Source organism: Sipha flava, unplaced genomic scaffold, assembly GCF_003268045.1.
Source record: "Sipha flava isolate LNK unplaced genomic scaffold, YSA_version1 84_pilon_pilon, whole genome shotgun sequence".
Taxonomy (NCBI): Eukaryota; Metazoa; Arthropoda; class Insecta; order Hemiptera; family Aphididae; genus Sipha; species Sipha flava.
In genome coordinates, this window is record NW_020273626.1 from 516,986 (window position 1) to 543,654 (window position 26,669).

Below are 26,669 nucleotides of genomic sequence, written 5' to 3' on the forward strand. Positions count from 1 at the left end.
TGCAAGCCAGTAGAGAAGATAGACACTTTTTACATTTTATATTCTAAAATTGGAAAAGATGACGCGATATTGACCTGAAAGGTATATTCATCGTATGTAGTCTATATATCAGAATAATCCGAGATTTTGGTAATCATATATATATATATATAAAACTCGTATATATATAATAAATTTATATATTTTCATGAAATAAATGCAAATATATAATAAATTATTATAGAAGCAATCTCGAATTGTCTTGGAGGAAAGGTTACTCACAATGGAATAGGTTCGTAAGGTTGTATTGGTGTAATGCAATACGAGTCGACTGCGTGGAAGTTGACGAAATTCACTTGTTTTGGGAATCGAACCAAAAGAAACATCACACACGTGAGCAATGGCGTGAATACAGCACCATCATCCAATAAGTGAGCAAAAGTCTTCACGCAACATATCACATTTAGATAAGAAATCAATAATTTAAAAAATATATTTCTCTAAAAACAATCATAACACTCGATATATGCATTTATTGATTTTCATTGAAAGTGTATAATAGTACACTGTCAAACTATTATTTATAAATAATCTAGTTAAGAAATTACACTCATTTATAATAATAAAATGTATTATAATAATTAATAGAAGTTTCATTTGAACTCATAAACTACATTTATTTTTATTTAATATTTTTTACTACTTTTTGAGCTATCAAATTGAAAATTTCTTATAATTATTTCATGCAAATTGAATATTTGCAAATATTTATTTTCAAAAATATAATATTTGTAAAAAAATTGTTGAATATATTAATTTAGACCAGTGGGAGGTGCTGGTGAGATGTGTTGCCATCCTACCTTGGATTTTCGATTTTAGAGGGGAAGGAGTGTCGTGTGAATTTCGAAATTGGTCTTGCAAATACATGCGAATGGCGTACTAATTACTTGCATATTTTTTTTTTTTTGGATTTTTTACTGAGGAGGGGCTGGAAAAATGCACATTTAAAAATATTCATTAGAATATGATCCATGCATATATTATAACATAATATTGATTACGCACAAATCTGAAAGTCCCGGAAGTGAATTTATTATTTTGAACTAAAAAGATCAAAACTTGTATTTTATTTATATTGTATAAAATATGTGGTTCATAAATTATAAAAAGCAACAATAATAATCATAGCTCGAATACTTTTCTTATGTATTTCGTTAATATTTGTTTATTAGACTTATATTTATACAACGTATACAATAAGAGGATTTCGACACAACATTTTTTGTTTCGCACTTTTTCTTGTTTATGTGAGTTTATAGAAGCGTGTTGAAACACTATGTACTAAAGAATATCGTATAAAACAAATACACGTTGTGAAAAAAAAACATAATCCCTTTGTGATTACAAAACATAGTATTATGTTTTTTCGGTGTTTATGCAGTCATTTAGTGAAATTGTTTTTATTGTTTTTATATATACTCACCAAATATTGAAAAAGTTCTAAAAAAATCTTGAAACGATAGTATTCTAATTCTTTTTATTACATTTATTTGGCGTTAGAAAATATGCATTTCAAAAAATTGTATGTTATTTCTTAATAAAGAAGGAAACAGATTTTACTAAACCAGATTAGGTTCTCAAACATTAAAAAATATTTTTAATTTATAATAACCTTTTATTTTAAATACTACATAATTTTCTAAACTCCACTTACCAAGGGGTTTTATTAAATTTATAAAATACGACTGGTTTCAAATTGAAAATTCATCGTCAGGTATATAAAAAGTCAATAAAATCAAACTGAATATGAAAAACTAAATGGAAGAAAAATCGAAGAAAAATTTACTATTTTACATAGAGATAACTTATTTAAATAGGAAATATTATATAATTATACATATGTGTAAGTTCTTATTAGACATAAATATGTTAACAAATATGAATACTTTGGTTATTATTATTTATTATTCTCAAAAATATAGTATAAATTTAATTTAAATTTAGTTAATATCAATTTTCAATGAAACTTCTTCTTTCTTCTCTGCTGTATACATTGAATGTGTTATCTAAAAAAAAAAAAAAAAACGAAAAATATTACAAAAATGTAAGACTAATATAATTCAGTCGACAGAAATCATAATACTTATATGAAAGTTAGACTCTAATAAATATTGTTGGAAGTTATAAGAATTTACTAATGTAGACTCGAATACAAGAGCTAACAATATGATTTTTGTTTGAAACAAAATAAGGACATCATTATGGAAAAGTTTATTGGTATGGAAAATGGCAAATAAATGAAAACTTAATAAGAGCGATAAGTGTCAGATCTACAGCCGAGAGAAAAGTTATACCATGGAAAAAGAAACATCGAGGAGCAAGTAGTAGAAAAGATTATTATTGGTTTTAATGATCTAAAATGAGCTCTCAAAAGCAAAAAAAAACAATTGTATTTTAAAATAATGGCTGCATTTAGTAATATAATTACGATAACAATTAAAATTTAATTAAAAACATTAATAAATAATGAGAATAATAACTATAATAATAATGCTAATTAAACTTCAAATCAAATACTTTTCAATTTTAATTTAGCGAGAATTTAAAATTAATTTTTAGTTAATTTGAAAAAATAGGTGTGTCATATTTTCAGCGAATCATACATATTTAGTCTTTGTCTATATATTTTCCTTTACTTTGTGGACCTTTAAATATTTTTATTTTTTTTTTTCGTAAGAAATAAAATATTTAAGTTGCTGTGAATGAATATACAAATATGTTGTAAAATACAACATGAAATATTTATTGGTCGTGGATTTATGTTTTTGATTTTTTTAAATACCTAAATTGGCATGAAAAATAATAGTCAACGGACGCACAAGTAAATTAAACCGGAAATTCCAGGCGGCTTTGGTCTCAGATAGTAGTAGATGATAAATTCACAACGTTAATAATTAAAATCAAACGGTTTTCAATAATGGTTAAAATAATACCATCATTCATACAAACTATAGTATTATTCAGTAAAGTGAATTGTATTCAAATAATAAAAAGCACACTGACCAAAAAATATTATTCAATTTTTTATTATATTTTTCCGTTTATTTTATTTTCATCGCAATTTGTTTTATCTCTACGACAAAACTATCCTCTTAGGATTCATTGAATTAAAAACAATATTGAAAATTATGCTGTATCATCAAGTTTATTCAATTCATACAAAAACAAAATTGTAATTTTAATACCATTATTATGTAATTATAATACTACTTTAATATTTGATTCCAAATTATAATATTGAATGTAATTAAAAAAATTCATATTTTTCATTTTATATTATATAACTTATAGTTTGTCTCGAAGAGGATGATGTTTTATTATTTTAGTTTTTTACTGAATTATAATAATTTAAAATAAAAAAAATCCTATTAGGAAATCTGGAATACCAGAATCATGAACAACAATATGACTGTGCGTGATTTGCATTACAATTATTATTATTATATATATATAATTATTATTCTCCGAAATATTTTTCTGAGTGACCGACTTTGCATGATTGAGAAACGTCTACAATAATAATATGTTTTTCCTTAATAAATCATTACGGATCATATACGACCCACTTAATAATACTGTAACAGAACTCTCGCGAGTGTCCTTGTTACTTTCGAAGTTAAATTAGTAAAAAAAAATAATAGTAAATAATATATGTTACACACACACAAAACATATATTAATATTAGAATCAAATAAAAACTTGTGCACCTAGTTTATACAACGTAAGTATAACGGGGTAAAATTATCATGCAGTTTGCGTTTTACCTTTATCATGCATCTACTTTTCCATTAGTAATATGATAATATAAATGAAACTTGCCAAAGACGATTTGGTTTATCGTGACTAACACGCTCAGACGTTTGGGTATTAGTAAACAACAATAATCGGTGTACGAATCACATTATTTCATTTATTTTTACTGTCTCACTAGATTTGCACGAATATTGGATATCACAACTATTAATTTATAAACAAAATTCAAAAAACAAATAATTATACACGTAACACAATCATTGTCTGTGATGACGTCGACCCAAATACGTTTCTTTGAACCACACGTACAAACCGAATGGATTTTTACACTGGTTTTTTTTAAAGGCCAGAAAAAGTGCTAATAAACAAAACAAAATAGTCCCAGGCTATTAACTGTGCATAATTAAGAGTCATATTAACCTATGTGTATTGACAATATAAAATTGATGTCGTGTTACGTCACGATAATGTCAACAGTGCAGTTCGAAAATATTGAATTGAGTCCCGCAAATATATTTAAGTTATCGGAGTTCTATTAGCGTTATTCAAGAGATATTACGTGGAGGTTGACTGAGTAGTCTCCCAAAAATCACGTATAAAATAAATATAGTATAATTTAAATAGTTTCCTGTAAAAAATTAAAAGATACAGACTTTAAAAACTGAAATCTGCAAATTTATTTATTTGTGTATTTTTTTATATTTTCTCGTAAAAATTGTTAAAAATTAAAGTTCACTAAGTTTCAAGTGAGACTTAAGTTGTTACTGTCTACATAAATAATTATGATAGCTTATCTAAACGGACTCAATTCAAAGACATTAAGATAATACCCGGGACTCAATTCAAACACACAAAAGTAGCATGGACTAAATTCAATGTCATCCGGGCAGCTACTATATAATGTTGACCGCATGTTAAGCGACGGGATTAACCATTCATTTCAAACCTAAACAACACACTCGCCTCAGTGACTCCCTTGGTTATTCTTGCAGTATCTCGATAGCCATTTTTCTATGTTTCATATCTTCGGTATGTTATAATACCTGACATGGCCTCAATTCGCTGGTGATTTCTTCTCGGTGAGGTGGCCGGTCACGGTTGAGTTATGATTAGTTAAATGGTAAAATAAAGAGACCAAAAAAGTAATATGTTGACCAATGTATTGACTGTCCAAATAAATTAATATATGAATTATATAAAAATGTAATGGATGTTGGTCCTCTGGTGACGGTGGTGAAAAAGAAAAAATCGTACTACGACGATGTTCTTTCACGACGGTCACGAGTAAAAGGTTGATGATTTGAGGCGATCGATCGGTACGTTGCCACCGGTTCAGATAAATTTTCCCACCTCTGTCCGGTTTTCCGAAATAGGTGGGTAGTATCGGAAACGATATTGTCGTTTCCCGGGTTGTGGCTTGGTAGAGAGCGGGCGCGGCTCCACGATAATGGTGTACTTAATGTACCTATACTACAGCGGGATCGCGTCATATCCACGTAAAAAATGATTCTGAAGGGTGAGAATACATTGCGGATTGATACTAACGAAAATACTAGTACTTGGTTTTTTAATTAGAATGTTGTATAAATAAAAAAATTAAATAAAAACCTTAATTGAGAATATTCATTCAGATTAGAAATAATATGACAACAATAAATAGTGATTATACCCTTGGGGCGATCCGTAGTTGTTCGTGAGTGCTTGCGTGAGCAACGAAACCTAAGAAAAACCCTTGTCCCCTTGGGATACTTGACAATAAAGTAACGCATGGTACGGAATCCTTAGTAGGGATATCTTTGAAAAGAATACTTTTCATCAATATTCAAAACACTTATTCGGAAGATAATCTTATTAAATAGTTTTATAAATAGATGAGTGTTCGAATACTATTATAGACACCTAAAATATTTATTTTTATATAAATAAACTACAGAACTATAATTTTTTGTCTATAGCCTTATCAAAAAAAAAAAAAATAAATAAATAATAATAATAATAAAAAAATAGATTAATTTTGAAAAAAATAAATGAAAAACATACATTTTATGTAAGATCAAAGGAAATAAATGAAAGCTTATCACTATATTTTTAATTTTTACAAGCCATTTTCAAATTAAATTACAATGACGAGTGTCTAATAGAAGTATTGAGAAAAAAACTTAATAAAAATAGACTAACTCATTTTTCTTTAAAACACATATTTATGGAATTGAATTTGAAAAGAAATAATTAAAAAATCTTTTTTTTTTTTTGATTATTTTACAAGTCTACTTTACTTGCAGCTAAACCAAATACACAAAATATTGTAACTATGCACAACATATTTGATTTTAATCGTTGGCTATTCTAAATATGTTTCTGTGGACTCTTTGAGTTCCGATAATTTTGTTTTCTTTGTAAGTATGACCCATAAGACAAATTTGTTAACAATCTGATGGCAGGCATTTACTGTCAAAAAATAAATAAATAAATAAATAAATTCTTAAGTATCGATCTAAAATCTAAAAACGAGTATTATGAGTAAACGAGAAATTTACGATAAACGTTGTTTTTCAAACGAATACCATCAATAATGATCGGTTTTGTAATATTTTTGAGTATTGATACTAAAATCCTTTTTTCTCATATTGAATTACTGAAATAATCACATACTTTCTTCAATGTTTTAAGTAAGTATTTCATTGTTTATTAAAATAGTCAATATTTTATATTTTATTTTTTATAATAATTAATAACTGATATCTATAAAAGTTTTTTTTTATTCCTTAACCTTAATTATCATACGACATAAGACATAAGAATAATTTATTAAAATCACCAAAAATTAAAATAACCACATACGTCGTCGTCTATGTAGTATATGAGCTAAATATATTAAAACATCAAAAATCTATAAAATATCTTGTCGGTCGGTCATTATTAGTTATTAAATTATTTAAATTAAAAATATTGAATACTGGTTTCAAATAAATTCTAGGTATGTATTTGTATAATATTTTAAATACTTTTTTTAAAAACTAATTGTATTACTAATCAAGGTACATAAAAGGGTGGCCATAGTTCATACCAATTGGTTTAAAATCTACCGCTCATTCTGGAAGAAATATACCTTAAAACAACCACATTGGCGTGTATTTTCCACGGATTTGATTTAAAATATTCGTTTTTTAATTTTTATTAAATTTATTAAGTACGATTTATTTCGCTAACTTCGAATTCTCATCACATCAAAATAACAGCTTAACATACAATTTATATAAATCCGCTAATCTACGATCTGACAAACATTTTACTCGAAATAAAATAATGTGCGCGAAAACAAATTATACATTTAACTGTACTATGTGCCCGAGGGATTTTCGTCTTTTCTAATAAACATTTTAGATGTTGCGCAAACAAATAAAACCTCTTGAAAATGGTTGCAGAAATGTTTACGTTGGTTTCTAAGGATATGCTTGCCGGTTTTGTTTCAGGTGGCCATCGTTGAGCTTGAATACTGTTCAAAATAATAAATTGCCGTATTTCAATCATTCGATTTCTTATCCTGTTAAAACTTTTACGTCTCACTGATATGTGTGTGTGCGTATGTATATATGTCTGTGTGTTTGCGTGAATGTATGTGTGTGTGTATGTGTGTAAGCGTACACGTTATCTCAACGGCCACTCATACAGTAATAGTCCACTCTTCCTCAGAACACAATATCGATTATTTATTTTCAACTCATTAGGTAACCATCGCTTTCGGTACATCATTGTGATATGTATAACATCGTATAGCTGCACCTGGAACATTCGAACTGTACGTAATCGAGAATGAACATTTTCTAAAGCATTCAACCGACCAAAAAGAGTTTTTAGTGACTGCGATATCGTTCGTAAGTTCTGAAAACTATTTTTATGATGCGCGAAGTTTCCTATAGGTAACTTAAAATACAATTGCTAACAAGAACTAAATTTAAAAAGAAAATGATACTGAAAATATTAATATTATAAAGTCGGTGTTTAAAGTGTTTAATTTTTATTATTTTCGTATATCGCTATTGTGTGGCTACAGCTCTCCGACGATTTTAGTTTTTCACTTTCAAATTGTTTTTATCCAACTTTATACAAATGTTTACCTCGTCAAAAAAATAATAGAAGTTTTTTCATTATTTTCAATCGAAAAGATTTTATTGGGAATTACGAGATTACAAAAAGACCGTTTCTTTTTTATTATGATTCGTATTTTTTGAATATGTTTCTTTAAGCCGCGTCCACACTAGCATAACAAAATGACGAACGCTTCGACGAACTGTTCGTCAAACTGTTTGACAAACTGTTCACTGAACAGCTGAAAAATATGTGTGTATGTTCGCGTGTCCATGTTTGTGTAGGTTCACGTATAGCTAAACTTAAAAACTGATCATAAATAATAATAGTAGTTTTTGTGTGTTCTGTTCGAAGACGTGTCCATACCTGTTGTAACATGTTCGCGTAACATTCTTTGATGTTACGTCGAAATGCCGACAGCTGACGAATCGCCGATTTTTTCGATAGAATGTTACAAATTCGCTCATTTATTACACACGAATCTTGTTCGTGAACACATGTTCGTCGTTCTGTTCGCTAGTGTGGATGCGGCTTTAAAGGGCCTATTCCGTGCACGTAGGGGCGAATCCAGAAATTTATCAAGGGGGGGAATTAAAATTTATCCAATAGATACTATTTATACTTAATAACATACTTTTAATATTTTTTAATATTATTAATTTGAATTTATTTTTTGAAACTGGTATAAATGACAACAATTATATACTTAAAAGAACAACACAAATTTTATAGATATGGTCACCAAAATGATTTTTTCATCAATCATCAGTATTGTTTTTTCATACTGACAGTACATCAGTACTTATCTCACACGATCAATAATACTGTTTGTATCTGAAATACTGTCAGTATTACTGATTGTGTGAGGCCTGCTGAATGCTGAATATAACTAGAAATTTCCAAAATTTTCGAATTTTCTAGGATAATAAGCTCAAGGGGGGTATTTACTCTTTGTCCCCTCCTCCTCCTCCTCCTCCCTTGGATCCGCCACTGTGTGCACGCCGTATACTACTGATATCATACGAGATATGAATAGTAATCGCGAACAATTGTAAAACGCGCGCTTGTTCGATGCACGCCGCTAAAAAAACATCACGTGACTTTATATTATTTGAATATTATAATTGATTTTCATAAAAAAAATTCAGTTGCATTCGTCTCCATAACCGTGCGTTAAATTGAAATGCACGTTTACATATTAATACACATTACAATCTACCGTGTCGAATAAATATCATTTGGATTGTATGCCAATCGGATAGAAAAGATTTCTCACACCAACCCAACCACAACTTATTTCTTTGAATGTATGTCACTTCGATATCGATTAATCGACTAATATAGAATTAACGTGGTGTACGATCGTTACAAGCCATTACGAACCTGGTATTCTATTATTAATATTGTTAAAATAATTTTCAATTTTTCATGAACAAAAAAAAAAAAAAAATGTGTACACAAAACTTTGGAGCTCTCGCGTGACATAAGATAGTAAATTTACCCACAAATGTTAACCAGTATAAAATGTATCGTTATTATAAGTTATTAAACAAGGAATACATATATTGTTCAGTGTTTTTATATTATTACAGTGAAACTTACTCGGACTAAAACGGACTAAAACTTAAAACGGACTTTGGAATGTTTTTTTCCAACTCTGTGTCTATTCATAGAGTGTCTCAAAAAGAACACAGGACTTAAATCTGCTATAAATAAAATTTATTTCTTTTAAAAAAACATAAAAAATATATCATTATATATCAATAATATATCATTATCTTCAGGAGAAGTTAAGGTTAAATAGTGAAAAACAATATCGAGCATATGACCCTCCCTACTAGCCCTACAGGTGATTTTACGAATTTCTTGCTTAATTTTCAAGACATTTCGAACTTTGTTCTGGTAAATTCATGATTTAGTATATCCTCATAAGAAAAAATCACATGGGGTCAAGTCAAGATCGAAGTGGGTAGCTTTGGTTTCCACGCAACAAGATTAGTCTGTCCAGGAACTTTTTACACAGCAGTGTGATTGTTTCTCTTGAAGTGTGACAAGTTGAAACCAAACATTTTTTATGTTCATTTGCTCTAAATAAGACCAAAGAAAATTACTACAGATAAATTTAGTTGCGTGGCCAAAGCTACCCATTTCGATCTTGCGACTTGACACAGTGTGTTTTCTTATAGAGATACACTAAGTCACGAGTTTACCAGAACAAAGTTCGAAATGTCTTGGAACTTAGCAAGAAATTCGTCGTGTCCTCAATGAACTTGATGGGGCAATGTGTTATACAGTAATGATCAATTTTTTGGAAAGAATAATTGCCTGTAGGGCTAGTAGGGAGTGTCATATGCCCAATATTGTTTTTCACTGTTAAACCTAAACTTCTCCTGAAGAGAATGATATATTTGTAATTTTTTTTTTTAAAGAAATACTTTTAATTTATAGCAGACTTAAATCCAGCGTTATTTTTATAACACTATAGAAATGATTTTACTGTAAAGGTCTTTTCAGCTCCTTCTGCGCGAAACTATAACTTCCAAATTCATGTACATACTAAAGCGATTACACCTACTATAAAAAAATGTCTAGTTCCTTTTTTGTTAGTTACTTTTTTTATACTCTTACAAATCTAAAATTATAGTCATGTATTTGCTATCTAATGATAATAAATACATGATTATAATTTTTATACATTTTTATATTATCTCACCATTTAATAACGGTTAATAATATCGTTTCAATCAAATATCACTATGCTCCCCTTTTTGAATGCCGATCACCGTCGCTTAGGTCTACGAATGTATTAATTGATTATAATTAGAGCAGAGGACTTGTAGCATTTGCATATTTTTTTTTTGCACAGTCACAAAAATAGCAGGATGCGAAACAAATATGTTTCATGCTTCCACAAAGCTAGTTTTGAAATTGTATTATGCATATAAATGCATATTTCGCGTTTTTTGGTTTTTAGGGCATATTTCTTCCATTTTATACTTTTAAATGCATATTTTAAATAATTTATCATTTTATCAATATTTTTTCGTCGACGTTTTTATTTATTTATTTATACAAACAAAATAACGTTGAATTTAAAATGATTTTAAATTTTAATCATAATATTAATATGGTTTTTGACTTTTTCCAGACCCATCATGGTTTTACTAAAAACACATCTCGAAAGTTGTTTAGATTGATTGTCGGGTTATTAATTTTATTTATGGACAGATGAGATAATATTGTTCAACGTACAAAATATTGATACGGGCCACGGAGACGCCTGTCGCCGGCACCGGACATATTCATATTTCAGTAATCGCTGTGTTTCTCAACGGTTGACAATCCCAACACGTTTTATTTATTATAAAAAATGCCTTAAGTATCCAGATAAGAAAACCCATAAAATAAACCCAATCAGTTAATTGTAAGTTGTTAAATAAAGTTGTAAATAAAATGTATCCATTATAATAAGTACCTACAGAAAAATTCTTATTTTTTGTTCAAAAAAATTCATTTTAAAATGCATATTTTAAAAGCATATTTTTAATGCATATTTTGTGTATTTAAGTGCATATTTGGTGAATTTTTAGAGCTATAAGTCCTTTGCTCTAGTTATAATAAACATAGTAATATTGTACCCCTACGTGATAATTGGTGTGCTCAGCTTGTGTGTACTCGGGTTAATAATAATTTAATTTATACCTGTAAGGTTCGCTGGACAATTTTCGTAAACGTTGAACGCTAACGTGTTTGTTAACGGCTGGTGCACAAACAGGCTCCACGGGTTTGTTTCGTCAGTCAATACGAGTACAATAATATTGTAATGCGAATATGTGACGCCCGTTTGTTCAAAAGTGTCCATTAACCTTAGTTTTGGTTTTTTTCACCGTCTTTGATTTGTGAGACCGTCTAGAAACGATTGCTTGATAATAACAATATTACAGATACGTGTCTGCAAAGGAAATCCTGTTAGGTCTCGCGGTCGTAACCAGCTATGTACACACTGAGGATATATATACTCCTTCCTTGATGTAATTAGTATCTTAGGATACTATAACCCGGAGCGAAGTGCTGCAGCTGTGTAATTTATCTACCTGGTAAAGTTTACAGAGGGTTAATAATATCGTTGATTAATTTTACCTCTCGAGTTTAGTAACAACTATTTAGGACACTTTTGACCCGTATCAATGATGCAGTATGATGGTTTTACCTTAAACAATAATGTTTTATGATGTCTTGAGCGCCCTGTAGTAATAGCCTTCTAGAATATCCGTTTACTGTGAGAGGTAAAATATCTAAGAGCGTGTAAAAATCACACCGTGTCACTGTCACAAATTACACTACAATACTGTAGACGAAATCTCTCACGTTTCAAAACTCACTGGAAAAGCCGTCTTAATAGTTCGAGAAAAACGTGTATCGGAAAGACTTTTGTTTTTTTTTTATCATATTGGTCACGTTCACCTGGTGACATCTGATTGTATATGGCCGTAACGATTTCACCTAGGTTAACCGTGAGTTGTACGAAGAACGGACGTCACATGTGGAATAATTACGCCGATTACATAATAAATATAAAAATATGCGGCCGCAAGAAAATTACGTTTTTGTGATGATTTTCATTTCCAGAATTTAATTAATTTTCTTAAGAAATAATAACTTATCGCAGTACTTTGAGCATAATAAGAGAAAAATAAGTAAATAATTAAATCGATCATTATGCTTGACAGAATAATTAAAAAACATAAAACTACACTACTATACTCTTCGAAAATATCATATTATTTCATTTTTGTGGTGGCTTCTCTTCCTTGTCATCAAATGCATACGATAAACAAACCTATCAATCCTCTTGTATTAATAAATTGTAATTTAATATAATATATTATCGCTCTTGATCAATTACTTTTTGAGATTAATTGTATAATCGACGTAGCAATTTTTTTTTTATTTATCGAAACGGGAAAAAATTGTTTAAAAAACAAATTCGTCATTTCTACATGGTTTATTGTAACCTGATTCGATAAATTCCAAGAACCAATGATATTAATATGCTACTTGTAATCCAATATTTCTTCACGTATTGACAAAATATCAGTTGTAACGTTTGTTTTTCGGCAATGAATTAATTCGAGTTCATACTTTTGTTTAATAAGCTTCAAAATAAAAAAAATTAAATAAATGACACATGGAACATCACACGGTGGGATTAATCCAATTTGTGATGAGAAAACCGAATAGCAATTGATGGTTAATAGACTTTTATTACCTATTATAGTATTTTTGAAAAGCATTAAATTTTAGACATACTCCCGCGCTTAATATTTTTTCCTCGACTATTTTAGCGTGTTTACATTTTATATTTATTATAATTTATCTATTTTATATTTAAACCATACGTGTAGTATTTTTTAAAAACCATCAAACCATCGATATTGGTATAATAATTTAAAATACCATGTTATTAAACTAAGCTAACAACCATATTAACAGTTAAAGTAAAAGTAAATATAAATGTAGGCTGATGACCTTGCTGTTGAAGTCTTTATATCTAATAAAAAACAAAAAAAAAATATGTGGAGATAATGTCTAATTATTGAAACTAATAAACTGCTATTAACAATTTCTTGGAAAGAAATCATTTTCTATTTACAATATTGTAAAGAACAATTTACAAAACAAACAACACATATCATATCGCTGATAATCATAAATCAAGGCAAAAATTACACGTTAAAAATACACATCAACAGTATTTCGTAAAATTTTCAACATATAAGTTTAACTATTAGAAATGACTTTGTTCTGCAAATTAGCAACGGTCAGGAGTGCATCGATTCCGGGACGATATTTAGACATCATAGTTTTCGAGTTCCTGAATAGAAGACTTACGATAAAATCCCGTAGCCCGCGGTGAACACTCAAGTTTTCGAAACTCGTTTTGTATTTTCACATCGGATCGTAACATTGCAACGATGCAGAATAATAGTATTATGCCGAATAATATATAATCGCAGCTTCAGGGACGTATACATGGAGGGGGATGTGGGGTCAGATCCCCCCCCAGAGGCCTTTTTAAAATTTTATAAAATATTGTTCTTAATGTAAGAAAATTATAAGGAAACAAAAAAAAATTGCAATGATTTATTATAAACAGTGCCGGATTAACAAATTTGCCGCATGGGGACACAAATTTTAAAATTCCGCCCTTCAACGCCCTCCAAAAAACAAAATATGTATATTACATGTATATATATATATATATATATATATATATATGTATACAACAAATAACAACATAGTTATGATTGTTTAATTAATTTATATTTATAAACATATTATAACACCGGTAGTTAAATTTATAGACCTTAGTAGGTTCTAAATATAAACATTTTAATACAAATTTATTCAATATAAAATATTTACAACTATTTTTTAGCTTTCTGTACAGCAAACTATTTAATAATATCATTCCAACCTACACATTTTAGGAAAATATTCACAATAGATAATAGAGACAACTATGACATATTTTCATTGTTTTCTGGTAGCTCTTGACTCTTTTTAAAACTGAGAAGGATCTTTCTCCGCTAGCATTTGAACATGATATAAATATAAAAAGTTTCAAAGCTATATCCACAATAAGAAATGAATCGTTTAACTGTTAATACTTTAAGAAAACTGTGTATAGATAATTTTTCATCTTCTGAAAAATACTTCATTATTGTTTTAAATTGTATAAGCTCATTCTCAAGTTCCGGTTATAAACACTATAAATATTTACTAATTGCTTTGATTTTTCTCGTAAAATATCATCGTCAATTGCTTCCGCATTTAAAAAAAAACCCCAAACAACTCATTTATTTAAATATATGCAGTTTATGCACTTTCCACTCATATTGATTGAAAATAAAATATTAGGCACGTTTGTTTTCCAGTCAATCGTGATTTGTGAATCGAACTCGACAACGACGACAACTATGACCACGAGACTCGAGAAAGATAGACATAACAATTGCTTGGTAGTGTGCAAATAAATTATTTGAAGCTATTAATATCAAATTTAATAATCTGATGGTTATAAATTATAATACACACATAAAGATATATGAGAAATACAATAAACACAATTTTATTTCAGTGGAACGAAAATGAAAATGCATAGGTCCGAGCGCTAAATAATAGTAATAATTTGGTTTTACCCTTAATATGCTAAACACCCACAGATGAAATAATTCAGCGGCTTAATATAATATAAATAACTATTATACATAATTATAATATATATATATATATATATATATTATATTATAATATTATATAATTGATATTAATATTTTTTAATAATAAATTAATAATTTTTCCTAAAAACTAGTATATACATTAGAAAAAATCAAAACTTTTGTTGACGCCGTTAAAAAATGTCCACCCCTTAAATATTGCCGCCTGGGGCAGCTGCCCCCTTCCCCCCCCCCCCCCTTAACCCGAAACTGATTGTAAATTATTATTTTGACACATTCAATATATATATACCTTTTATTATTTATTATTTAAATGTGCAGGTACTGAGGTTTAGGAATTTTCCTTCCATAATGATTTGTTTGCAGCTGATCCCCCCCCCCCCCATACAAAAGTTATGTATACGCCACTGCACAGCTTGAATATTTGCGTTTTTTTATATTATTATTGCTGGTATTTACTCATTTTTCTTAAACGATTTTCTCTCGTCATGTCGATTTAATTTCGTTGAAAATGTCTCGGGACCTACTTCGTTTAATTTTCGTAAAGCACCTACAATGTAATGCGACCATTGTCACAACAACACTATTTTGGACTCGTTTGTAAAAATAATGAATGACCCCTCCTCCCTCATATGGACATAGCAGGGAAATCGTACCTCTGATCATTTATAACCAAATTACGTTTAATTTCAGTTACACAGGCCGCAAAAGATACGTTGACGTACGGTAATGGGTATAAAACCAAATCGATCAATTATTGTCGAATCTACATTATTAATTATTATTGACAAATTAGATTATATTAAATTGCTATAACGAAATGGTTTTATTTTATTTCTTTCTACATTTTTTTCAATTTTTATCATTGGGCCCTTTTTTAGGTTGGATTTGACACACGCAACACCGGTTTATGCGGCACTGACAATAATAATATTGTACTATTGCAATATTGTGATTATAATCATTTGCGCCAGAGTATATACAAATAAAATGGTTAAAATACCTCGTGCCTTCTTTGTTTGATTACCGCGGTTCACGAATTCGTACAATAATTTTACCGCGATAAACTTTCGACTTGGAGAGATAAATTAATTTTTATAAATGTACATTACTGCGCAACAATAAAAAAGCACCTTATAATATTATTATGTTAAACAAACGTACACACAAATATGCATAATCGTTTCTATCTTTAGGTTCAGTAAGTCGGTGAAAAGGAGTGACCATTCGGGAACTGACGATAAGAACGAGGGTAAATGGTGAGTCATTATAGCACGGGTGTTGGTACCGTAAGGGTTGGTTAAAATAAAAACATCAACCACAGCAACGTTAGTTGCATTAACCAATACTTGTAAGCGGTTTCCTATGGAATTCATTCTTTAAGTGTTTTGCCTTGTGTCTATTTTATATATTTATATATAAACATACTTTTGTACTGCCTCACTAATAAAATCACTATCACTATGTTTATTTCTTACATAATATACTAACATCAATAGCACACTATAGTAAACATGATAATCATATGCAATATAATTATGCACGCAAGTACATTATAATATTATAAAATATTATAATATTGTAATAGGACGACAGTCTATTTCTATTTCTGTGTGTTGATTGATATTTTTGAAGGTTTAAGTATCGGTTTGAGGAAATAGAAAAACACTCATTTTTTTTGCACGCACACTTGCACATCTAGTTTGTAGTTCGTTGCAATCGACATATTCTCGCGAAAATTATTTATCGATTTTATCATTTAGAATCGTTATTAAATACTTTTCCGTACAAGTAACCGAGATATTCACACATACATGTCCACCGATCTAGTTAACAGATGTATATAGAATAATCCATAATATCAAAAGTTGCGAGTACTGTTTGCAAGTAAATCTGAATTACGGAAAATCATTATAGGTTTTCCTATGGTGTGATTATCGTCTCGTACAATATACTATTTGTGTACGAGTCCTGACTTGGGTAAAATCTCCAACTAACATCCCGTTCGCCTACAACAGATTTTTGATGATCAACAGGAAATTTTGAATTTCGAATATCCGTTAAATTCCGAAGATCATCCATTTTCAATTCGAATCCACGTAATGAAATATTACGTACTTGCGTGCCTGTGCATTTCATATTATTACATTGTTACTATTATTACTACGTTTATTCGATTACTTGATCACGCATATTGGTTTTTTAGTGTTATAAGAATCGCATGAGGTTATGGACTAATAATAAAAATAAAAATAAATCATTCGAACACAACGACGTAAATCTACGCACGTGTAAGTGTGCAAGTATATCGAGAACGTCTAAAAATAAACGTAACCACGTACCTGTTATAATATATATTGATTGATAAAAATTAATATTTTATACGTCAGCGCGTTTCTCATCGTTTCCCCGGTGTTATCTCCTCTCTGACTTCTGTTCCGCGTGGTCTATGTCACCTGCGCGTGCGTTGTGTTTGCATTTTGAGCATCGTATTCTATTGTCACTTCGCAATATTTTGCTATGCATGTGTTAAAACGATTGTAGAACTTGTGATGGTCTTGCGTGTGCACGGGTTTGAACGCAGCCGGCTGTGGGCTGTACACACAGTGCTGTCTACCGTATACCAGTAGTGTGTTTGAGGGGGGGGGGGGCGTTGGGAGCAATCGCCCCCCACATTGCCCTAGTTATTTGTATGTATAATAAATTTATAGAACATTAGCATATTCATAAAAAAAAATATTGTACTTAACTAGTGTATAATGCTCGTAAATTAAGTACCCTCCCCACAATAATATTAAGTCAAATACGCTACTGTTGTATATACGCTTTATACGATTAGGTATATCGGACACGAGCATAAAACGGTGGCGCGCTGGACCCATTAGAACAATTTTTCGGATGCTCCGCGCGCGACCTGTAGCAATAGCAGTCGCCGCTCTCGACCCGCTATCGTAGGGCGCACGTGCGACCGACGGAGTGCTCTGAGCAATTCATCATCGACGGCTCAAAGTCACCTATTATGCAAAAGTAAACAATAGCGTAGTAAGGGTATGACGAACTGTACCTACGCCAAGGGCGCAAAATTGTGCAAAAGTCATATTTTTATTCTATAATCAAATCGACATTTTTTCATTATACATTGTGAAATACGTAGATAAAGTCTATTATTTGAACACACTACGTGTGAATTTAACGATGAAATTATGAAAATATCACAAGGGCATTTGAATAAAATATTCCTTAATATGAAGAATTATTCATATTATGAAGAAATTATCGATGAATTTACCAGTCATAAAGCGAGAAAAAGTAAATTTTCAAAGTTTAAAATTAACACTTTAATTATAACTTATAAGTATAAATTGTATACTAGAAAAAATTATTAAAATTATAGGTTAAAAAAAATATCATAACATCAAATTTTAATTAGCTAAAAATCATTTTTTCTATGTTTGCCAGGAGCACTAGCGTGCTTCTTACACCACTGCTGGTAAAACAATGTGATTTAGTACTACCAAACGTTTGACCGGCCCAATGTACGCCGAAAACTCGTCGTTAACTACTCCTGCGCACCCGATGTTGGCGAAATTATATCGTTTTCGATCACTGGACGTACGCGATTAGAGCAAACTTTTTGCAATCCAGGATATTACACTTAAAACTACAGTACGACGGTGGAAGAAGCTTGACATTCGATTTGTATGATCCGAATTTTTTCGTCAGAAATATGACGATTCCAAGTGAATTTTCAGTTACAAAACCTACTGACACCCCGAAACCTCAAAGATTGGTTTGTTTTTTTTTCTCAGGATGAAAATAACAAAAACCTTGAAAATATTACGACACATATTCTTTGTTAGTTTTCGCTCTTGTGGTCGTTTCACATATGTTCCTGCTACGGCCTCGTCCCTTAACCTTGTGTTTCTATAATTCGCTCTACTCGGCTCACTGCTGGATTGCGTATCAATTGGTTAAGTTACGTTGGCCTCGGTTAGCTTACACCATGCATACCGCTATTATTGTAAATATGATGAGTACTAATACATGTTTGAAGTCATAAATAGTTTGGTTGAAAATTTTTGAATTGTTTTTTTCCCTCTTGCGATGTAATTAGCGTTTATGCACAACAAAAAAATAATATTTTGAAACATACACCGTTCGTGATTATTGGGTTTTCTAACTGTATATTTAGTAATCCCTTGTTATATCCTTGTTGTATCCGCTGTGATTACATTCCATCGGAATTGCGCGAATAGCGAAACCATAAAGGCAATGTAAAAAAGGAGGTTTTGTTTTATTTTTTATTTTTTGTTTTGAAAATCACAATAATGTTAATATGTATTTTCTACAATTATATATTTATCTAATAAACAGGAGCAATTTCCATAACTCTTATTTCTTAAGTTTTTCGTTTTTCTTGAACATAAGATTTGTTCATTTTGTACTTCCCGTCAAGTGACGCTATTGTGTCGCCAATTTTTAATGTATCCAAAATTTCACTAACATCAACTGACAATTAAACGAATATTAACTGTATACCTGTAGGTAGCTTATGTGACTTATCTGTAATAAATACATGTGCATACACAGTTGCATAGTTATATTTAGCGATATATAACAATAATAATCTACAAAAAAATAAATCTATTTAAATTATCTACCATACTCGTAGAACATCGATACAATATCGAATTAATAACATTTTATCGTGGATTCAACTGAGGATAATCGAAAGCCGTGGGTAAAAATTTGCGGATAACGAGGGATTACTATATAGATATATATACATATACCTGTATATATATATACGAGTATATGTGCATTTTGCTAGAAACTCTAAACGTTGATCTCGATTGTAAAAGATATCTGGAAAGCAATTATTTCGTATAACAACTGCGTAATATTATATCTCTGCGCTCTTCCTCTCATTCACTGGCCAGCAAGAAGTTGGGTTATGCGCGTTGGATTAATCGATTTTAAGTTTTCAACCGCTCTTCTCGTTGGGACGTAAGTAATTATACTTCCTTTCTTTGAAACCAGGGCCCTATTTACGCAAGGACATTATGGGTATTTGTCCAGGGCCCAAGCGGATCAGGAGCCCATCTACTGGATTTAATTACTCTTTTAATACAAATTAATCCTTAAAATTCTAGTTTAATTATTTTATCTACAAATGATAATTATAATAATTACTCAATCTGACCAAATTAAATTTATAAAAAATACACAAATATCTCATACGTTTCAAAACTAATTGTACTGGTGAAAAATCCTTTTCAGTTCCCAAAAAAATTAAAAATAAATTAATGTCATCTCTTGGCCAAGCAATGTTGGATGCCCTTGGAATCTTATTTATTGAAAATGACATCAAAGCATTAATTTCGATGAAGTAATTGATGCATTTGCAAAAAAAAAAAGGCTAAATAATTTTTTTTTAAATTCTGAAGATTTTGTATTATCTACATTCGATTACTTACTGTTTAATTTACTTTTAAGAATTTTTTTTTTTTTAATTATAAAAATTTTGTAAAAAAAAGTACCTATATTCTAATATAGTTTTATTTACTATTAGTATTGAATGGTTATTATATTTATTAATTATAATTTGAATTAGAATTCATAAATATAGGTCAGATTTTTCTTTTTGTCCCGGACCTAAACAATTCTAAATCAGGATCTGAGTGGGACGCATAAGTGGATCTGACAAAACGATCGCAAAAAAAAATCCGTGACCTTTTTTGTTCATCAATATCGACCACATCAGATCACATTCGCTACATCGTGGTTAGTCGGACACAGATTTATTTATTTTTTATCAAGTACTTCATTATGGTGGTTATAGACTCGGCAACATAAATTATACTTCAGATTTTCTCATTAAATTTTCGAGAAAATCATAAGAAAATCGAAGAAGATTACGTACGTCGAACGATGTATATTTCCATTTCCTGGAACTCATTGATCTTTCGAGAAGAACATTTTAATCGCCGGTACACTTGATTTATTACAATAACATAACATAATACAATATTTTTAATCAGATAAAATAGTATATTTCAACAGTTATGTGCAGTTATTATTATAACCATATTCAGATAATCCCAATTTTTGCAATAAATGCAATTATTTCAATTGCTGCATTTCGCTAAATCGATTGCGTGTAGACCGAGAAATCAATCGTCTCGGAGTTTATGTTTCGAGCTACTGATAACTCGACCACTTGTACATTGCCATTCAAAATACGGTGAAATCATAGGCGGTACTACGGAAGGGGCAAGCTGCCCTCCCCCTGCGACTTCTTACTCTCCCTATACATTTCAAATATTGGTTGATAACCCCTCATATTACATGCTTATTTAGAGTCTGCATAGTTGTAAGTAATAATATTATTATCTAGAACCGTGGGAACCATTTATGTAAATATGCTGATAAGATTTTTGTGTCAATATTTTCAATATTATTATAATTTATTTTTATCATTGACAAATCATGAACCAATATTATTATCTGTATCTCAAACGTTTTGCATGATTTTATAATTTTTTATAATTTTTCTTATTTAAAATAAGTTAAAATAGTTATCAATAAAATACTTTTTTTATAGTATTGCTAGTCTAAAGATTTAGACGAAATAGTGTTAATATTTTACTTAAAATATTTCCTGCCCTCCCCCCTGCCAAGAAGATCTTGTACCGCCTATGGGTGAAATTGCACAATCACTTAAATAGTGGTTCGACGATTTCTAGAAATTAAAATTTTCTAAATAGGTAAATGGTATTCGACATAATAATATTGATGTTATAAACGAACTCAATGTTCGCTATTAGTACGTATAATATGCTAAACGTGTACATAGATATTACTGCTATTATAATTTTTTCGAGTCACGAAGTACAAAATGTATACTACATATTATGCTACGCATAATGTGTAAGCTTTTTTCGTAGTAAGTAAATAAAATTGATTTTTAATAGATAATTTATTGTATTATAAATAATTTCTCTCCTCAATAACTTCAATCTTTATTATTTACGCAATACAATATACAAACAGATATATCCACTTTTATTACATATTTTAATATAAGTTGTCAGTTCTAGTGAAATGCAATTCAAAATAAAATTGAAAAAAATCTATTTAATTTCATAATTTTACCTTTTTCATATTAAAGCATATTATAAGATTTTTATTCTATACAAGAACTAACATATAATTTTTATTAAATAATTTTAAAGGTTAAAATTAATAAAATGTTGCGTTTTTTTTTTATACCAAAAGACACGTCATGTTCTTCTCTACGCCATGGTACTATTTAAAGATTTATTGTTTAACGCCAGAAAAACTATAAGCATTTGTTCAATTATGAATTTTTGGTTGTCGGTGAGTCATGCATGAGGTATAAATGATCAACTATGGGCTTCAGCAAGCATATAAGTATACAATTTGAACATTGCTGTACAGCCGCCGGTTAACGTTTTAAAAACGTCTCGAGGAACAAAATATCAAATAACACTCGCACGTGAAAAAACTCACAATGACCATATAATGCCTTATTTTCACCGTGGACTTGAGACTTAGTCATATAACGGTATTGCAATCAAAAAAAATTCCACTATAAGTTACCTCGACCGAAATGAAAATACAACGACCGTTTAATAGTTTCAATTTCTTTTTTTTTCATTTTCGTAATTTCGCTAATGAGATAAATTAATATAGCGTTGGACAGACGTGAAAATGTTTTCCGATTAAAAAATATCATTATGACAGTGCGTTCGAAGTAATGAACGCACTGAAAAATGTTAAATACATAAAATAATAGAATGGATTTTTTTCTTCTTTACTCTTTGACTTATTTAAGTGTAAAAAGAGGAAATAAAATCACAATCAAAGTCTTACGTTTTTTTTCTGATAATTTTTCTCAAGTTCTTTGACTTCGATCTTTGAGCTGCGAAATGTAAGTAGGACGGGAGGATAGCTCTCAGCGTCGCGTTGCCATTTATAAAATATTATTGCATTTCTATACGTTCGTTATAATCCAAAAATCTTATGTTTTCGTTCATTAATAAATATTATAAACATTCAGACGTGGTAGTTATAGTTGAAAAGCATACTTCGTTTTTGTTTTTTTTTCTCAAACCATTTGAATGCGTACCAAGGAATAAAATATTTCTAAAGAACAAAATCCAATGCCGTATACTGGATAATGTTATTAATTCTTTGTTATTTTAACATGGCATCATGGTGATTTTCGAGGAGAAAAGAAAAATACTAATTGTGGTTACGCTGATGAAAGAAAAAAAATCGAAAAGAAAGTTTCTTATAGGTGAGACTCTAAAACAATTGTAACTTCGTTGGTATATAAAAAATGTAATTTATTACTTGTTAATTTAATTACAATAGTACACTAAAACAATACAATATATATGGCTACTCTACTCACCGTAAACTTTGCAAAGTTCAATTTTCGAACGTATACCATTTTCAAAGCACCTCTCTAGTTTAGTAAAGTAATTTTAACTGTCCACCGTCTAGAGAGATCTGAACCAATAACCACCGCTGTGTATATCAGGCTCAATTATTTGACAGGATTATAATTTTCTCATACTTTTCAAGGTTTGCATTTGTTTCACAATTTCTTATAATAAGTTTTGCAGTAGCGTGTGAATATTATGTAACTCAGAAATCACGTACTCTATGTAAGATACTGGATTTCATTACACGAAAAAAAAATGTTCTTAACTTTTATTACACAATGATATCCTCATCTTGAACAGTTTTATTTCATATGGTTGGTATTTAATTAAATTTAATTGATACATAGGAAGAGACTATTTACCAATGATTGAAATTTAACTTATCCAATTAAATACATTATAAAAAAAAAAAAATTACATTTTAAAAATCTTGACTCGCAACTATGATTAGTTTTACAAAAGACCTGCGTTTGCCTGTACCTACTTGGATTACAGTTTTATACTCGCGTTTCGGTATTTTACGCTATCGCGTCCTCTATTCAGTCATTAATATTTAGGTTGTTGGAGACGAGTTGGAAAATGTCGGTGCCACAGAACGGAACGGGTTAACGGACGAGAAAACTACTATAACGCAGAATCGTATCGTTATTGGAGATGATCTTTGTGCAGAATAATTTGTATAGTACGAATATAATACTCCCAAGTTTGATGCGCATATTGTTTCATAATATTGTCGTGGCGGAACCCTAATGATCTGTCCGTTTTCCCAAGTATTGATTGGAAAGTCTGTATTTTTATTAAAAGGTTTATCTACTTCTTAGTGTATGACCCAATTGAATTTCGTAATATTCCAGATAAGAAATCATTTAGAATTCAATAGATTTAAAATTACGGTCAGAAAGTCGTTCGCATTATGGTGAATAATAAAACGATTTACGTCTATAGTACGTTATCACTACGAGTGCACATTTTGATTATACAAGTCAGACGTCCGTTTAGCATATAAATCGTAGCTGTTGAATACATTGTATTGAATCCGTTTAAGTTTCTGGTACTCATACATAAATTACATAATTTCTCGTCGAATTTTGACTTCGAGATCTATATTTACACTTATTTCTATGATATTTCTTTCGGCGTCACTGGATACCAGGAAGTACTTGGATCGGTTAAAACGTTTTATTTGAAAAATCATGTGGAATTTTATAATATTGGACACCCTCCATTGGTTTTCCCATGAATTTCGAAAAGATAAAAAGTGTACTGCACGTATTTTCCTAAATGTTGATGTAGGTGGATGCTTTTTTGGAATACTCCAAGTGACGTCATTACGTACGACTCAAACTGATAATATTTGTAAATACGTGTGGAGAAATATGGTGGTTTAATAAAAACGAGGTACGGGGCTATAGAGTTATTCTATCAACACAAATATTTAACTCACATTACTTAAAAAAAACACTTAGCAAATCCATCAATTTATAAACAGCATTACCTCCACTTAATCCAAGATGTTTAGAGCGAAATAATATAGACCAAGGCCTCAAAAAGCCTGGACGGTGCCGGCGCCGCTGTTAACTGGGATGTTTCTGAACATATGCGTAAACTACTTGACACCCTGCTCTATATTTCACTGCAAAATGTATAGCTATCCTGAAAGCTCTTCGTCTCATAGGAAAATATCACCTCAAAAACACAATAATTTTCAAAAATTCCCTCAGCGTAATCAACAACATTAAAAATACAATTTAACCTCCAGATATAAGCCTATATATTCAAAATTATAACTACAAAATTAAAAATTAAATTTTTTTGGATCCCAGGCCACTCTCACATCATCGGAAATGAACGTGCCGATTAAACAGCCAACAATTAAATTTCTTGACCCGATCACTCCTCTTCAATTTCGTCTCACACAAGGATATATTAGCTAGTAACAGACTTGGGTAGTATTCCGAATACAATATTCGCAATACTGTATTCAGAATACTTTTTAATTATTTCGAATACATTTTAAATTCTTTTTTTGAATTTCTTTTTTAAATGATTTTATTACTTCTCCGTCGTGTCTTGTATAAGCTAATATCAAGTATTTATTATTATTGTAAATTATAAACTATACCTAACAGTTATGTAATATAATAATACAATAAAGTAACATATATTTAATCTACAATTTCAAATATTTCTGTTGAGTAGACATTTATTATTTTTATAGTATGAAAACTAAAGTATTTTAAAAGTATTTGGAATATTTTTGAAGTATTCTAAATAATGTATTCGGAATACAATTTGTATAAAGTATTTGAATACATATTCGGAATACTATTTTTTTTAAGTATTCAAGTATTTATTCTATATACTTAACACATTATTCCACTTTCCACGTTCAATTTAAATTGTAATGAAAAACAGTTACATTTATTGAAATGTAATACATATCAAGCTCAGCGATTTTCTCGAGTCATATTTTTCGAGATTTCTTTGATACAATTTCCATAATTATTTATTAAATATCAAATTGAATTTCTCGATTTAAAATTTTAACATTGATAGTTTGGGATCTATTGAAATTAAAATTGAAATATTCATTACATAAATTTCTTTCAAATGCATTTGACGTTTCTCAATGTGGTGTATTTAATTTATAATAATTTAGAGTAGATCTAGTTACAAGAAATTGTTACTGCGTTGATTTATTATTTGTGTATCAAAATATAACAAGTACTTTGGTTTATAAAATTATATTCTGTATTTCATATAAAAATAGATGGTTATAAAATCGTTGAGTTTTAAAATTGTTAAAATCATATTCTATTAATTATGTTTTTATTTATTTTTTTTTTTTTCATCACAAAACTTTGACCATCTAGAGAAACTTTCAGTGAGTTGTGACATAAATTCAGTAGCGTGATTCGGGATCATGAATGTTTTGCTATATTTACGTACAATAATAGGTGTAGGTCATAATAAAAGTATTATTTTACGACTGCTAAAATTACTGAATACTTCCATATATATATATATTAGGGTGTTCCTTAAATTTTTTTTTTGCATTTTTGTTGGTCTCAC

General features: G+C 29.7%; 1 protein-coding gene across 3 annotated transcripts in view; it reads left to right on the forward strand.

Moving 5' to 3' along the window:
* The window catches only part of LOC112693275 (calcium/calmodulin-dependent protein kinase type 1), a 451,608-nt gene that overhangs the window by 333,855 nt on the left and 91,084 nt on the right, over positions 1-26,669 (forward strand). For 2 of the 3 annotated variants that reach the window (XM_025568266.1, XM_025568268.1), the window contains exon 3: positions 16,320-16,382. The exons of the other annotated variant lie outside the window; for it this stretch is intronic. In XM_025568266.1, the coding sequence (XP_025424051.1) occupies positions 16,320-16,382 (63 nt within the window). The remainder of the gene's footprint in view (positions 1-16,319; positions 16,383-26,669) is intronic. 3 annotated transcript variants of the gene reach the window in all.